At 28.4% G+C, this 18680-nt stretch overlaps 2 protein-coding genes and 1 long non-coding RNA gene across 4 annotated transcripts; 1 reads left to right on the top strand and 2 right to left on the bottom strand.

Moving 5' to 3' along the window:
* Positions 1-120: 120 nt before the first annotated feature.
* Positions 121-1566, bottom strand: LOC132937137 (putative nuclease HARBI1). Its single transcript, XM_061003966.1, has 5 exons — positions 1379-1566; positions 1140-1278; positions 715-1034; positions 497-655; positions 121-424 (listed from the first exon to the last, which is right to left on the bottom strand). Exons 1-4 carry the CDS (start codon positions 1546-1548, stop codon positions 529-531), a joined length of 756 nt encoding a protein of 251 aa, XP_060859949.1. The 5' UTR covers positions 1549-1566; the 3' UTR covers positions 121-424; positions 497-528.
* A 1030-nt stretch (positions 1567-2596) lies between these two features.
* On the top strand, positions 2597-3813 carry LOC132937340 (putative nuclease HARBI1). The gene is made up of 3 exons (XM_061004165.1): positions 2597-2715; positions 2827-3094; positions 3160-3813. Exons 1-3 carry the CDS (start codon positions 2693-2695, stop codon positions 3688-3690), a joined length of 822 nt encoding a protein of 273 aa, XP_060860148.1. The 5' UTR covers positions 2597-2692; the 3' UTR covers positions 3691-3813.
* Positions 3814-5976: 2163 nt separating this feature from the next.
* Positions 5977-10854, bottom strand: LOC132936635 (uncharacterized). Of its 2 annotated transcripts, none has more exons than XR_009663501.1 (10): positions 10705-10854; positions 10512-10631; positions 9469-9553; positions 9205-9350; positions 8958-9128; positions 8792-8886; positions 8424-8539; positions 6895-7001; positions 6582-6814; positions 5977-6491 (listed from the first exon to the last, which is right to left on the bottom strand). It is a non-coding gene; the product is annotated as an uncharacterized LOC132936635 (long non-coding RNA). The 2 variants fall into 2 exon arrangements; XR_009663502.1 differs by having other exon boundaries at positions 9205-9347.
* Between the last annotated feature and the right edge of the window lie 7826 nt (positions 10855-18680).

Genomic DNA, 18680 nt, shown 5'->3' with positions numbered 1-18680 from the left:
TATATCATTTTTATGTTAAAAATAAAAAGGTTTATTCTCGAACAAAAAATGTTTTTAAGTAAAAAGATTATTGCTGTTATTGGGCCTTTAAGGTTTTCAATTGAATATTTAATATGATATGTTTATTTTATTCATTTATTTTGTGGTTAAGAAAAATAAGTTTCTATTACATTGTTTCTTACAACATTTCCAATCTGTCTTACTGGCAAAGCTGGTAGTTCTTCTAATAAATTATTGTCTAATTGCTGTTCATTTAATGGTATTTCATCATTTTGTTTTAGTAAAATATTATACAAAACTGCAGTAGCAACAATTGTTGTCAAAGCTGTCCTTGGTTGAGTGCGAATGCCAACAGATAAGACAGGAAATCGTCGTTTTAAAACTCCAAAAACACGTTAAATGACATTCCTCGTACCTATTTGGGCTTTTTGTTTTGTATTTAACATAAAAATTAACTAATATTTTATCACTTAATGACATCTACAAATATGCTTACTTGATAATTTTTTTCGGAGTTAGTAGTGGGATTCAGTAACTCCTGCATGGATAACCACCATCACCCAGAAGAAAACATCCTTCAAACTCATTGTTTTCGAACTGGGCACGCAGTAAACTGTTGTCAAATACAGTGCTATCATGCACAGATCCTGGCCATCTGAATACATAGTACTAATATTTAATACAATTTAACTAAAAATATTTTTTTCGTAATACCTAGCCACAATATTCATTATCTCCATTTTGCTGTTACACACAGCTTGTACATTAAATGAAAAGTAGCCTTTTCGATTTCTGAATTGTTCGCCTATATCACTATTTGGGGACTGTATTCTGATATGGGTACAATCAATAGCACCAATAACTCTGGGAAAATTATGCATTTGGTAGAATCCAATCTGTACTTCTTGTTTTTCATTTTGGTTCTTAGGCATACTAATAAACAGCGGACGAAGACAAGCTAAACGTTTTGAAACACGTTTTACAATTCTGCATACAGTAGACTTGTGGACTTGTATATGATCGCCTAGAACCACCTAAAAAAGTAAAGTGTATCTCAAAATACTAAAATAATATTTTTTATTATAAAAATGCTAAAGGGTCATAATTAGATTAAGCAAAGATCCATAAATGTATCTTACTTGAAATGCTCCAGTAGCATAATACCTTAATGCTATTAAAAGTTGAATTTCAGGTATGATTGCATAATTTTTACTTGTACAATGTTTTAAATCATGACCAACTGCATTAAGCAACACCATAAATGTGTTCTTTGTCAATCTATAACATTGTTAAATAAAATGCTTGTTGAAATATTAAACTATTACTTATTGGCGTTTATGAATAAATATTGGTAGATATTTACACAACAGTGACTTACCTAAATCTTGTTTTGAAATCCAAATCATCGTAATTTTCAAGAGGATTGAAACGATTACGGAATGTTCGTGGTCTCGGAAGATTCACAACAATTTCAAAAATATGTTCATCATCATCATCATCTGATGATGATGATGATGATGATGACGATGATGATGTATTTAGATCCATTATGTTAAATAGTTACAAAATAATAAATAATTTAAAAAACTGTTTAACCACAGTAGCGAAGCGAACGGAAGCTACCTACCTAGCGAGTTTTTAAATTTTAAATTTATGATAACACACTGTTATCAGTTCAATAAAGTTATAGAGTTCTTTTTATTATATATCGAACCAAAATCGGTCCTTCAATTTATCGAACCGATAACAACATATTTATCGGATCGATAAAAGATAAAAGTCGTTTATGCAACAGACAATATTTTTATGGATCCGATTTCTGTATTATCGAACCGATAACTACTTATCGGTCGTTTATCGTTTATGCAACCCGGCATAGTGATCAGTGTATCACTAGCCGGTAGTAGGTCTAAAATATATTGTAAAATATATCATATTATGAAGGCCGAAGTTCCGGTAGGACGCTTACGCGCTTACAGTGCCAACGCTCACGCTCGTGTTACGAACCGTTCCACTATCAAACAGACGCATATTGTCGCTTTGCTCACGGTCCAGGTGGAACGCGTGTGAACCTGCAGCTGTGAGCGCTTAGCACTTGTTTAGTGATATTAAAAATGAAATTGATAACAAGATAAACAAATTTTTTTTTGTTCTTGTGATTGTTTGATCATTCAGTTTTACTAATTAATTTCAAATTTGCCAACATTTTTTTACTTATTCTATATTTCTATTAGTGTTTTTATAATGGATGATTCTATTGAGCGTGATTTAGTTATCAACAATGCTATACAACAATGCTGTGACATTATATTTTCCTCTTCGTCTGATGACAGTGAAGATGTTGGCAATGAATATGAATATGTAGTACATTGTTTAGAAAGTATAGAAACTAAAACTGCAATACCTAGGTTGCAAAATTATGTTGAAACGATCGTACCACAATTCAATGATGGCCAATTCAAAGCTCATTTCAGGTTAGAAGGTTTTAATAATAAAATACATTCGCCAAAGAGTTGATTACTTTTAGCAGATAAGAGTAGATACAAATAAATTTAACAAATACTATTTTATAGGATGCTTCCAACCACATTCGAATTTGTATTGACTCTAATTGCTCCCAAAGTTAAATAGAACAAAGCCAGTTTACAAATCTGTTTCACCAAATAAACAATTTTTAATTGCAATTTGGAAAATGGCTACTCCGGACTCTTACAGGTATTTTTGGTATACATACTTAATATTATTGTTACATGCAAAGCTACTGTTGTGTGTATTATATTATTATAATTAGCTATATCTATTTTATTATATCTAAAAATTATTTAGATCAATTTGTGAAAAATTTGATGTGGGGCGGGCAACTGCATTAAGATGTATCAGAAGAGTCATTGTTGCTTTGGAAATTTTGGCACCAGCTTTCAAAACTTGGCCAAGCGAGGAAAAAGCTGAGGAAATTAAAAATGGATTTTTTTCTACCAGCACTTTTCCAAATGTGCTTGGTGCAATTGATGGGACACATATTAACATTCCTGCACCTCATGACCATCAAGAAGCTTATGTTAATAGAAAAGGACACCGTTCAATTCAATTACAAGTATGTTAATATTTTTATTTCACATTTCAAGTATTATTCGGTATTAATTTACTGATTTTTCACAGGCCGTGTGTGATAATAAATGTCGTTTTATTCATTGCTATGCTGGGAATGTTGGTTCAGTACACGACCTACAGGTTTTCAGGTTATCTGAACTGAAAAATTACCTTGATGACCCAACTAAATTTCCTAGTAACACTCATTTGATTGGTGATGCCGCTTATACATTACATGAACATTTACTAGTACCATACCGTGACAATGGGCACTTAACTCAAAAGCAAAAGAACTTTAACTTTTGTCATTCCTCTGCCAGGATGGCAATTGAACGTTCTTTTGGTTTCCTTAAAAGGCGGTTTCGAAGTCTTCTGACAACCTTAGATATGAAACGTGTCGATCTAATCCCCACATATATTATTGCATGCTGTGTTTTGCATAATATATGTTTATTTAAAGATGATGAGTTTCCTGATCTACACGAAACACCACCTGTAGATGATAATGTACAAGCTCGTGGAGAGTTGGTTGCAATTAATCGGCAAGGAGCAATTAAGAGGGATAATATTTGTGATCAACTACCTCTTCGACATATATAGACATATGGTCTCAGCAATTGTCTTAATTCCTGACATGCAAGTTATGAAAATGGCATATTATATACATATATACTTATGTATATATATAGGTATTTACAAATGTTAAATAATTAAAAATATTTGTAGTGTACCCATTATTTACATTGAATTAAAAAACTGTATATATTTTATATTGTTTTGATAAAAAAAATATTAATTACCTAGATGAAAAGCCAAATATATATTATTTTCAACACCAAAACCTTGTCCTTGCATCATTAATCTGTTAATGAATTAACTATAATAGTCTATAATAGTACAACTGTTGTTGATTTATTCTACATTTTTGTACAATTTTAATTTTTAAGTTTTCAGTGAGATTATTTAGAAGTAATAAAAGTACCTATAGTACACTTTCTGGAAGTCCAAAGTTTGGAAATGATGTGGTAAAAATAGGATGAATAAGTTAAATAAGTTAAATTGAATATGGTTCAAAAAAAATGATAACTGTTATCAGAGATAAAAAAAAAGTAACGTTATTTGTAATGCACTACCACGCACTACTTTATTTATGAAAAAGTAACGTAACATGATAAAAATAATTTTAGGTAACGCAAATGTAATTTAAATAAAAATATGTGAAGTACGAGTAACGTAATTCCATTACTTTTTAAAAGTAATTTACCCAACACTGAATATAACTAAAATTGGTATTCTTGGTTATAATATGTAATTTCGTCCAAATTTGAACTTAAAATGTCTGCAAAAAATAACTGTGCATATAATATATTTTTAGATTACTTGGTTATAGTATGAACTATTTAAGAGAATCTATTTTAAGTTGTCAATCCTTAGCTATAAAATTCAATATTTTATAAATTTTTAACAAAACAATTTGAAAATCTTCGAGCGTTTGAAATATGTTGTCAAAATTTGAGCTTTAAATAGTTATTTATAAAAAAAAAAAATGTACCTATATTGTATTTTAATATTTCTTAACTACTATTATAACTACTTATGAGGAATCATGTGTTGAATTTTCAAGCTTTTTAACACAACAAATAACATATTTTTATTGACTATATTTTTATTTTTATAGAACAAAAACTAAAAAATTCATAGTTTAAAATGTCTATAAATAACTGAAAATGAGTCAAAATATTTTGAAAAATGTATAGAAAATGATAAAATAAATATATTATGATAAAAATTGCAAGTACTTAGTGGATTTATGTTCAACTTTTTTTTTAATTTTCTCTGACATCAACTTATGAGGAACGTTGTATTACATATTCAAGTTCGACTTAGTAATGGCAATTATAGTTTAAAAAAAACTTATAAAACTCAAAATATTCTTATGCATATAAACAGCTCAAAAAGTGTCGAAATGTTTCGAAAATGTTATGGGGCATAGAAATTACTAATATAAACATTCAATAAAAATATCATCTATATTCGGTTATTATTTTTTAGAGTTAAAATAAATAAAAAAAATTGATTTTTTCAAAAATTTGGTTTGCAGTTTTTCCTGATGCTTTTTAAAACTATAGGGAATTTTTGATCAAAGTACGATCTAGATTCACTTTTTTGAAGGAAAAGACGCTGATTAAGAAAATTGAAGCATTTTTTCTGTCTCTAAAGGGGATCACTGATCCTAAAACACATCATTGTAAAAACAAAACATTGCTTCGCTCAGAAAATAAAATATCAAATTTATTTTGAAAATTAGATTAGGTCTATAAAATGCTTAGGTACCTATATGTATTGATGCACAGCGCAACTACTACCTATCTAATTTTTTATCTGTACACTGTATTCTATATAAATGTAACTACTATGTAAGCGATGGCAATCTTGCTACTATTCGTAGGGATATAATTTTTTTTTTTTTTTTTTGTATTTGTTCATTGAAACGACCTCAAGGTCTTTGTCAATGCTTATCACAAGTGGGTAGTAGGGAGACCATGTGATCTATTTATCTATGTATATATATCACTATATACATGATACTACTCCCCTTCTCCAAGAGGAGACATGTGCGGTCTTCACTCCCAGTGGAGTGGGACCTAGTTGGAAACCGGATGACGCAATCAGACGACAGCAAGGGGATTTTTGGTGGTTGCGTAAAACCACACAATTTTTTTGCACTTTGTTATGAATCAAACCGATGACTGTGTGAGTCGTAGTCAACTGCGTGACCACTGCACCACTCCGGCCCCTAAGGGATATAATTAAAAAAAAAAGTTGGCAAATAATTGTAGGTATGTGTATAATAAATATTCTATTATTTATTTGTTGGTTATAAATAGTAATTTTGTTATGTATATAATAATAACAGATGTGGATAGAATGGGAAGCTATGGGGTTTGAAGCCCCTCCCCCCCTTAAGCAATAGGTAGTTGAATCTTTACATTTTATTATGTACTACTATTTAAGAATATGTATTGAAGTATAAAGCAAAGTATTATTGAGAAAAAAACTATTATTTACAGTTATGAATAAACCTACTGAATATAACTGTATTTGTTTATCTTGAATGCAATAATAAATTTAAATTATAATAAACACTTTTTATAGAATATTCACAAAAAAAAAAACAAAAAATTATATAAAAAAATACATATTTAATCATAAGTTAGTCATATGTTAGACTATTATTAATGCAAATAAGATATAAAATGTGGTGGCCCAATAATATGACTACTCAACTAAACACACAGAAGTCAATGTATCCATGGACCAGGTATTAGTGGTGTTCGGTTGTACACTTCTATAGTATCTTTGTCTCTCCGTCAATCACATACAATACACCATCTGATTGACTAATATAAAATTATATAAAATTGTTATTCAAATTCATTAATTTTTTACAGAGATTAATAATAAAAAACAATTATTATAATTATATTCACCAGATATGTAACGAGAAATGTATTAGCAATAAACGACCATAATCCATCATTAGTCATCAGGCCTCAATACTGTTAAGAAATGTTGATCCATCACTAACACTGATAGCATACATACACCTTCCAAAACTTCTATATTAACACCTTTGTGATATACAGACAGTTCTTCAACTAGGTAGTTCATGTGTGGGATCATAAAGTTCGCCAGACTTCAAATGTTTTGAAAACGCTCGTATCTATAAAATTAAATGTTTTACAAATTTAAATAAAAAATTTAAATACATATTTATTTCATATAAACGTTTATTGAGTATACCCATCGCAAATCACTTCTGTAGTTGTACTAGCTGCCCATTTTCAAACAGTGACATCAAAACCTCAACACCAAATCGTTTTTGGAATGGCGAAATGCTGAACTCATTTCTGTAAAAGAAATTGAAAAGCTTCTAATACAAAATCATTAACTAAAAAATAATAATAAATAAAATATATGAATTCATAAAGAAGGAATATTTATAAAAATTACATTTACATATAAAATTATTTTTCAGAAGTGGTTCTTGAACCACAATATTTACTGGTATACTACCAAAAAGTCCGAGGTAAATAAGTCCTAGGAAAAAAAGTCCATGGTTAAAAAGTCCAGTACATATAATTAGGTAAAAGGAAAAATACCATGTGATGCACAATCAAACTTCCAATTAGTATAAATATAAATTGTAACTAAATTATTTACCTGACAAAATTAATAAATAATCTCGTATGTACCAGTAACAAATTTTTTGGACTTTGAACACTGCTTGACTTTTAGTTGCATGTAGTAATCAAATACTATTTCTTTTATCTTAATTATCTGGTTTGTCGAGTTTACTCGTACCTATATCTGGTATACATCCAATATACCTAGTTAATATAGATAGAGATATTTATTATCTATAGGAGGTGGACATACTACATCGTGCACATATCGTACATGGGTAACTGAACAGTTGTCATTTTTGTCAGTATAATTCGACATTTTGTTAGTGTAGTTTAACATTCTGTAAGTGCCCGAAAAAATGTCAGAAAGTTCTTACAGAAAAGTCCAAGATTTAGGGTTAATCAAAATGTATAAAAATAATTACGAATTTAGTCATTTTTGTGAAATGTTGGACGGCCTTGCATTTCTTTCTCTTGAACATGTTTTCGAAGGAATGGCTTACCTTAAAACAATTGTTTCTCCTGAAGGAGAAGGATCTTTTAAATTATTTCGACGCAACCTACGTAAATGGACCACTTAGAAAAGTAGGGGCTGGTATTAAATTCAAATTTAAAAAAAAAAGTCCACTTTTTCCAACGAATACTTGGAATGTACATAAAACAATGATGAATGGTGGCCACCGAAAGAATAATATATGCGAATCATGGAATAACAGATTTAGTTATTTAGTTGGCCCCAGTCATCAGACTATTTGGACACTAATCCAAAAAATGAGATTGGAAGTAGCGGCAGATAAAGCGAAATTAGCTATCGACAGCATGAGAGAACCGGTAAAAAAAAAAAAATTCAACACATATCCGACTAGTTACTTTATGCCAAAGAATAGCTAATCATTCAATTATCATTGAAGAATTTTTAGAAAAAGTGGGTCATAATACTCGTATCAGAACAAGGCCTAGATAAACATTATAATTATTGAAATTTTTTTTTAAGATTATTATACTAAGTACTTGTACGTAATAATAATCATTGAATTTTTTTTAAACTAATTAATTTAAATATTGTTATGTATATAATATGATATTCCGGACTTTTTTTCCTAGGACTTTCTTACTTCAGACTTTTTTACCGCAAATCATATTTACTATATATTGGTGGTTGATGCTAATAATGGCAAACGCACGAGTTCCATTATACTGGCAACACATTTTTCTCCAATCCAAAAAACATATTTTACCTATGTAATGACACATTCAATGGCCTACAACAAAAAATAAATTTAATTAAATTAAAATATGATTAACATTAACTGTTATAGCTATATCTGTAAAGTCTATTTTCCTACAACTGTGTAATATCTATTATTACCCCCATTACACCCATCTACTTATTTTTGTTATTTTAAAAAACTTACAATTCCAGTAAAGCCACTTTAAGTTGCAACTGTGCATATATAATACAACATTAAAATACAAGTACTTAAACATCTATAATACTTTTTTTGTTAGCTTACTTTCACCACAAATGGAACAGCAATGTCATTATAGGAAATAATCTCCACACATTTCACAAGATAATGATAAGAACTAATCACCTTTAACCATTTATCTGAAAATATTAATCATTATTTATGTATATATCAGGATGTAAATAATTAAGTTCTATATTATATATCATACAAAAACTGTTTATTGATGAATGCTTCAAAACTTGAGAGAACTCCGTACAACTATGTAAGTTGGCAAATGATTTTATAGAAAGATAATTAGAAGTATCCATTTGTGTTAGTAGAATCTCAGCACATATATTGTATAGTCCAACTTTAAATGATTTGTAGCCGGTAACAAAACCTTGAGAAGGTAATAATACATAATTCAAATAATTTTGATAGGAGTCTATAACAATTAATATAGTTATTAATTATACCTGTATATTTTCATTGTTTGCCAGTGTAAATATATAATCTAAAAATAGAAGTAAAACTGTAGAATTCAACTCATAATAAGATTTGAATTGTTGCTCTTCTCAAAACTGTTAAAAACAGCTCGGAAATAGGTATGGACTAGCTGCTACTATAACAGTTTTTTATGTCCTTATAATATTGATTTACTCTCAGTTAAACAAAAATAATATTATTATGTTACTAATTTTTATTTTACAAGCAAATAAAATCACTTTCAATATACTTACCAAGATTGTGAGTCTTCAAGTAGTCGTCTAACAGAGTGAGGGTGTATTTAGAATATAACATTTATTCATTCAGATCCGTTGGTTTCTAAAAAATTAAAAATGATAATTCATTACTTTTTCAACATTATAAATTTATAAATAAGTAAACTTTACTATTAAAAAAAATGTAACCTTCATACCTAATGTATATTTAATTTAAACTAAATTTGGCATGAGAAAAGAATTTATGAATATCATTGATAAAGTTTGTAAAAGCACAAGGGTATATGTGATAAATGTAAAATAGAATTTAAAAAAAACTTTTAAACATACAAATTCAACACGAAATTAATTCCAAAAATAATAAACTTAAGAATATAACCAATGTATAGAAATAGTTAGGTATTTGTTTTATTTACATAATATTGTTAGTGGCCTTACCTATTTGTTGTTATTATGACAATTTAAGTTGTATACAATATTGGTATTATTAACATTATATATTAAAGCTAATAAATAACATTATTATGTTTTATGATCAAATTTTTGATCAAATGTCATAATCAATAATTATAATTAAAATAAACATAATATTAGGTAGGTACCTATATTAGATAAGTTATTTATATTTTAAAAATACAATAATATTCATTACATTTTAATAAAGTTGTTAAAAAAATTATTAGGTGTAAGTATAATAATATTATATTAATATATCAATAGCAAAGGTTTGTTTTGCTATAGACTGATAGCACAGAACAATATAGAAGTGACATTCAATCACCCGATCAGGTTATTGTTTACCAATGGTTTGAAGTCTAAAGTCAGCACACCAAACTGAGTTCATACGTTTGTTTACCAAAGTTTACTATTCTCGTGTTATTATAGTTTAGTGTTATAGTCATTTGCCCAATTTACAGTGTCCTAACCCTAGCTAATACGCAACTAATTAATTCTGACTTCAGGTTATAAGTACTTTTAATAAACAAATTTTTTGAATAAAAAAAATACACATTTTGTTTTTCTTTAGTATACAAAATAAAATACAAGTAAAAAATACTTACATAAAGTATTGCAATAATTGACGATGTTAATTAGTGCCTAGGTAATGTTGAACAAAACAGCAAAATTCACTTTCACGAGTCATACACTTGATGTATTTTTGAAAGTTGTAATAAAAGTACCTAACAAGTAAAATAATATAAAATATTTCAAACAAATAGAATGAGATCTACAGGAAAAAAAATTGTATTATACATAGTAGTAAGTTTGACAGGATTAAATGTGTTTTGGTGAACTACAGATGTCTATACTATAAAGTATAATGCATGAACTGCTGCAGTACTATAAAAGTATAACTATTTATTTCTTAGGTGACTGAATTTAATTAATTTAAATATAACAATAGGTGTTGTGAGTACCTACAGTAAAAAAAACTTTATTAAAAACAATGAATATTGATAATAGTATAATGTTATCACATACGTAATACTGCAGCCAATGAGAGCTCGCGATCTGGTACACCAAACGCCGGATTCACTGGTACAATATTAGAGAGGGAATAGGTTCAAAATTATTTAGATTTTTAATTGATTTAAATAATTTTGTTTTTTTTTTTTTTTGTAAATATAAATAATCGTTTTGTAATTTCTTATGAATATTGTCATAATGATATCAACTAATTAACAATTCTAGTCATAAATACGTATATAATAATTTATAATTTATATCAAATTATACGTAATTTATAAGCATTTTTATAACAATAGCGGTGTTCCTCTGCTGTACAGTAGGTTACAAGTGGGTCACTGAAATAGATGGTGTTAAATTTTAATTCAATGATAATATACCTAATATCATTGTATTAGAAAAACGATTCTGAGCGAAAACGGTCAGTCATCCTATAATATTACGAAGTATATTCGATGATATTACTGTGAATAAAGTAGTTTATATATAACCTATTTACATGGAACGTTGTTTAAAATGTTCAACCCTTAGATATAAAAATTGAACATTTTATATATTTTAAACTACAAAATAATTATTACATTTTAAATTTGATAAGTTTTGTCAAAATTCGACTTTAAATACTTATAAAAAAAATTGTGCATTTGTATTTTTAATACTTTTCAACTGCTATCGTAACAATATATTAGGAGCCTTTTATTAAACTTTCACGCATTATTAACCAACAAATAAAATTTTATTGACAACTAAAGAAATAAACATAAAAATTTAAAACTGACTATGTCCGTAAACAGCTCAAAAAGAGACAATATTTTTTCAACATTTTATGGTGTATAGGAAATGAAAATATAAACATTCAGTGAAATTTTTATGTATCTAGAGTTATTCGTTTTTGAATAACAACAAAATAACAAAATCGCTACATAAGAAATCCAGTGAATATCCAATTTTGTAAAAATATGAACTGTAAACGCTCATAAAAATTTAACTTTATTGGTTTGTAGACATTATTTTGTGGATAAAGATAGACAATCTTATGAGGAATGTTGTATTTTATTTCTAATCTTAGATTTAAATAGAAAAATTTAAATGAATTTCTAACTTAAAATAATTTGCACATTTTCGTGAATTTTACGTATTTTGTCAATAATTTGAACTTAAAATTTCTTCTCTCAAAAACCGATTTTGCGTAAAAATTCCCGGTTTTTCATATATTTTTTTTTTGTTTTTAACGGCGCTTTTGTAAACTACTGTGCAATTTTTACTTTTAACCCCCCAAACTAGATTCACTTTCCTATCAGAAAGATACTGTTGAAGAAAATCCAAGCATTTTTCTGTCGTAAAAGGTGATGACGGACACAAAAAAAAAATAAAAAAAAAAAAGGTGGTTAAGTGGAAGTCGGTCTGCTGTACAGTAGGTTACAAGTGGGTCACTGTAATGGATGGTGTTAAATTTGAATTCAATGATATAATATCATTGTATAAGAAAAATGATTCTGAGCGAAAACGGTCAGTCAGCCTATGATAGAAGCCTATGAAATAAGTATATTTGATGATATTATTGTGAATACAGTAATTTATATATAACCTATTTACGTGGAGCCTTGTTTTAACTTTTCAATCCTTAGCCATAAAAGTTAAACATTTTATACATTTTTAACTACAAAATAATTAATAAGTTATAAATTTGATAAATGTTGTCAAAATTTGAACTTTAAATGCTTATAAAAAAAAAATTGTGCCTATGTATTTTTAATATTTTTCAACTGCTATTAGAACGATTTATCAGGAGCCTTATATTAAATGTTCATGCTTTTTTACCCAATAAACAAAATTGTATTGATATTTATAGAAAAAAAAACTAAAAAAATTGAAAACTGACAATGTCCGTAAACAGCTCAAAAAGAGTCAAAATATTTTCAAAATTGTATGGTGTATTGAAATAATGCTAATATAAACATTCAGTGAAATTTTCAAGTATCTACAGTCATTCGTTTTTTATCACAATAAAATAAGAAAATTGTTACATGAGAAATCGAGTGAATATCAAATGTTGTAAAAATATAAATTTCAGACGCTCATAAAAATTTAATTTAAGTTTCTTGTAGACATTTTTTTTTTTTGATAAAGGTAGACAAACTTATGAGTAATCTTATATTACATTTTCAAATCTTAGATTTAAAAAGAAAAATTTTCATGAATTCTCAGCTCAAAATAATTTACTAATTTTCATGATTTTTCCGTATTTTGTCAAAATTTGAACTTTAAATACTTATAAATAAAAACTGTAACTAAGGATTTTTAATTTTTTTCATCTGCCTTTGAAGCAATAGCCTAGGAGCCTTCTATTAAATTTTCAAACTTGTTTACTCAACAGATAAAATTTTATTGATATTTATAGAAAAAAAAACTAAAAAAATTGAAAACTGACAATGTCCGTAAACAGCTCAAAAAGATTCAAAATATTTTCAAAATTTTATGGTATATAGAAAATTCTAATATAAACATTCAGTCAAAATTTCATGACCCTACGGTCATTTGTTTTAGAGTTACACCAAAAACAAAAATCGATTTTCTCGAAAACATATTTTGCGTAAAAATTCCCGTTTTTCCTTAATTTTTCTTTTGTTTTTCACGTTGCTTTTGAAAACTACTGGGAAATTTTTACTTTTGACCCTCCAAAGTACCAACTAGATTCACTTTCCTATCAGAAAAGTTACTGTTGAAGAAAATCCAAGCACTTTTACTGTCCTAAAAGGTGATGACAGACACAAAAAAATAAAAAAAAAAAAACACAGATCGTTGTAAGATCAATACATTCATCGCTTCGCTCAGAATCTAAAACACATCATTGTGAAATTTGAAATTAATACATTGATTGCTCCGCTCGGAATCTAAAATAGTAGAGGAGCTCCGTCCTAACATGCAATATGCAGGAATGCTTCTAAATGTTATTCATACAAGTATCTATAATTGCTACCAGCCGCGGCCCACAGGCCAATGTTCTAATATCTTACCGGTAATGGGCATAGTCCGCCACGTAACGATCGCTGAATTAAGGGCTGAAAAAAAAAGATTATCGATTATCTGATTATTTTTCTTCCGAAAGTACCGTAAAATGGGTTTACTTGGGTCACTTTTAAACTTCAGATGAATGCTGATCGATATGTTTTCAAAATATCATAATAATGGTAAGGACCAACAATTCTGGTTTTGGCTTAGACTATAACACCATAACCCATATATTGTGTTTTTCTTCCGAAAGTACTTCCAGTCTACAATACGTCTATACACCTCCAGAAAGCATATTGTATAACCCAAAAACTGTGTACTGTAGAGCGTTTTAAATTCTAACACTTTTAACCACAACTAACTAATAAGTAGATTATTATGTGTTATAAGATTATGTTAAAACTTAGTGTACACACGGCTTGCTATTAGTTGAATGTGGGTTCCAACATTAGTTGCAGCAACTACTCGTGAATTATATACAATATTTCATTATTATTAATTATATGTAATGTTTGTCATTATCATAAAAATGCTGAAAAAAAATAGTTGTTATACTAACTTAATCATATACTCTTATGTACTTATAAATCATTATATTGTATATAAATGGCAAACAAATATTTAAGTGTAGTAGCAACAAGTGTTCCGTGCGAACGATTGTTTAGTGAAGCTGGTCAAATCATTACTAAAAGAAGAAATCGGTTATCACCGGACAGAGTGAATCAATTACTTTTTAGATTCTGAGCGAAGCGATGAATGTATTGATTCTACAATGATGTGTGTTTTTTTTTTTATTTTTTTTTTATTTTTGTGTCTGTCATCACCTTTTAGGACAGTAAAAGTGCTTGGATTTTCTTCAATAGTAACTTTTCTGATAGGAAAGTGAATCTAGTTTTCACAAGTGACGTGAAAAACAAAAGAAAAATTAAGGAAAAACGGGAATTTTTACGTAAAATCTGTTTTCGAGAAAATCGATTTTGGTTTTTGGTGTAACTCTAAAACAAATGACCGTAGGGACATGAAATTTTGACTGAATGTTTATATTAGCATTTTCTATACACCATAAAATTTACAAAATATTTTGACACTTTTTGAGCTGTTTACGGCCATTGTCAGTTTTCAATTTTTTTAGTTTTTTTTTCTATAAATATCAATAAAATTTTATCTGTTGAGTAAAAAAGCTTGAAAATTTAATAGAAGGCTCCTAGATTATTGTTTCAAAGGCAGATGAAAAAAATTAAAAATCCTTAGTCACAGTTTTTAATTATAAGCATTTAAAGTTCAAATTTGACAAAATACGGAAAAATCACGAAAAATAGCAAATTATTTTGAGCTGAGAATTCATGAAAATTTTTCTTTTTAAATCTAAGATTTGAAAATGTAATATAAGATTACTCATAAGTTTTTCTACCTTTATCAAAAAAAAAATGTCTAGAAGAAACTTAAATTAAATTTTTATGAGCGTCTGAAATTTATATTTTTACAACATTTGATATTTACTCGATTTCTCATGTAACAATTTTCTTATTTTATTGTAATTAAAAAACGAATGACTGTAGATACTTGAAAATTTCACTGAATGTTTATATTAGCATTTTCTATACACCATAAAATGTTGAAAATATTTTGACTCTTTTTGAGCTGTTTACGGACATTGTCAGTTTTCAATTTTTTTAGTTTTTTTTTCTATAAATATCAATAAATTTTTATTTGTTGGGTAAAAAAGCGTGAAAATTTAATACAAGGCTCCTGATATATCGTTCTAATAGCAGTTGAAAAATATTAAAAATACATAGGCACAATTTTTTTTTATAAGCATTTAAAGTTCAAATTTTGACAACATTTATCAAATTTATAATTTATTAATTATTTTGTGGTTAAAAATTTATAAATTTTTAACTTTTATGGCTAAGGATTGAAAATTTAAAACCATGCTCCACGTAAATAGGTTATATATAAATTACTTTATTCACAATAATATCATCAAATATACTTGGTAAAATCATAGGCTGACTGACCGTTTTCGCTCAGAATCGTTTTTCTTATACAATGATATTATATCATTGAATTCAAATTTAACACCATCCATTATAGTGACCCACTTGTAACCTACCGTACAGCAGAGCGACATCCACTTATCCACCTTTTTTGAATTCAAATTTGAAAAAAAAAGATGAACCAAATGTAATGGTATTAAAATATAAGCTATTAAATAATAAATATAATATATTTTATTATTTTAATTAAATATTTTTAATTTTTAGGAAGCAGTTATACAAAATTTGGAAGAAGCAGTGAATAATGAATAATAATTAATTAATTAATATCATATTGTTTATAATAAATATCATTAATAACATACTTATTTTTAAAACTTCTTCATACTATCTACAATTTCAACATTTTTTCAAATTCCAATATTTGCCAGTAAATTATGTAAGTAGTAAGTACTAAGTAGTACTTACTAAGTAGTACCAGTATGGTAATAGTATTATTGGTATTATTTAATGTTTTTAGTTTTATAAATTATATTTCTATCATTATATCGTATATCGATATCGATATCGATAATGGAAAACATATCGTTGTGCATCACTATTATATACCTCAAAATTAAACTAGGTATGTGGTATTGTAAAGTAATTTAAACTGACCAAGTTGTGTTTTATTTTATTTTTAATGTATTTTTAAATGAAAAAAGTGACTAATTAGTCTTAAAAAGAAAAAAAAATGAATTTCATTGTTTGATCTAAAATAGGTATAATATACCTATTATGGCTCTGGTATATATAGGTAAAAACTGTGTTATAAAAATTTAAAAAAATTTTAATTGTAATGTTTTATAAGCTGTTTTTTTTAAACAATACATCCGTCCCAAGTTAAAATATGTGTAGCTCAACATGATTTTTTCACATAAAACAATAGTTGTCCCAAGTTTGCTAAAATCTAACTAAAAAGTATTCTTTATAGTACAATCAAGTATACCTACTGTTGTTCGCGCCGAGTATGGTACAATAATAGACCGTGCTCCCGGGTCAGCGTATAATTCTGCGCAACACTCACACATCGACCGACCTGTTTGTGTATTAGGCATAGCAACTCAGGAGAAGTGGACGGGTTCGCCGATCAAAACTCCGAGTGCTAGTATGCGGTGGGTGTGTAGGTGTGTATATGTGTGTGTGTGTGTGTGTGTGTGTGTGTGTGTGTGTGTGTGTGTGTGTAGAATAATTAGACTTATAATAAAAAAAATTATAACGCGTTTTTAAGTAGGTATGTGTATAGTTGCTGTATAATAATTAATTCGAAACAGCAACAGTATAAATAATAAACATAGGCAAGTATTACAGAAATATAATGATATCAAATATAATACTAAACGGCCTCTTTGGCCTAACAGAATAGTATAATAATATTATGCAAGCTATTTGAGCTGCTAAAGAATATAATAAAAAAGGAACTCGCGTAACTTGACGGTGTGCTGCTACCCTATCCTAAACACCTTATGTCCACATTAGTGGTTACAATAGTACAATAATACAATAATAAATAATAAATAATATACGATTTTCAACACACTTCACAATTCAAAATAATACAATAATTACTAGTTGTGCGAGTTAACAGTCGCGATTAGCGCATCCGCACACAATTTAATACAATAACGGTGTACACGGCCGATATATGATGATATAAATAATAATAATATATAAGTGGCGATTCGCGCACACGAACAACAAATCGTATACATACTAAGGCGATTCGCGGCCACGAAACTATAAATTAAAGTACGGCGATTCGCGCACGACAATAATTTCATTGATTCCGCGTAAACAGTAATTAACGGACTGGTGCTCGGGCGGTCGTGGTAAGACACCCGTGGATAGAGCGGCGACCTGTCGGCGACCGGTTTTACGTAATATTTAACTCACAGACACAATTAAATACAATAATAACGAAAATAAAACAATACAAATATAGACAAGAAGGTGTTGTGTGTGCGTGCGTGTGCCGGTCGGTGGCGGAATATATTATTGGCGTTTATACCTTTGCCGTAGGTATTGTCGCGGCGGCGACAACTGTATACCAATCATTCTCACACCAATTATTTCTTCACACAGTTCAACGCATAAAATTAATATTCACTTAGAGTCGTGGTTAGAAATGTTAGAATTTAAAACGCTCTACAGTACACAGTTTTTGAGTAGTGATGTTACGAACTGTTTGATTTTCGAACCGAACCAAATCGAACTCAGGGTGTTCGGTTCGGTTCGAAAATCGAACGGAAAATTGCAAATAGTCGAACCGAACCAAATACCTAATAGTTCGGTTCGACAATCCCATACCGCGCGTTTCACCGAGCCCACCGTGATACAATTTCACTACGCCAGGCGGTGCAGGAGGGTCTGGTTATGAAAAACCCTAGATACAAAAATAGATTGTTTGGTCGTTTTCAATTTTAATATCTGTGGCTTATTATTAATATCTTATCTAATAGTATTATATATTATTATAAATTGTTAAGTAATAACAGATAACTGGCTGCAGCCAATATTTTCAACGGTCTTGTTTTTTTTCTATCTTTACTCTTTAGTCTTTACTGAACAGTGAACATTTGTATTTTGTACTATCGTCTATCGTGCCGTTCATTCCGTCCTTGGTTAATACTTTATTCTATAGTTTATACTGATACTGACTAAACTTATAAGTTTTTAAATAATAATATATTCATCATTGTAGATTCGTATCGTATT

Source organism: Metopolophium dirhodum, chromosome 1 (assembly GCF_019925205.1).
Source record: "Metopolophium dirhodum isolate CAU chromosome 1, ASM1992520v1, whole genome shotgun sequence".
NCBI classification, from domain to species: Eukaryota; Metazoa; Arthropoda; class Insecta; order Hemiptera; family Aphididae; genus Metopolophium; species Metopolophium dirhodum.
The sequence above is the reverse complement of the archived record's forward strand: the minus strand, read 5'-3'. Positions and strand labels throughout refer to the sequence as shown.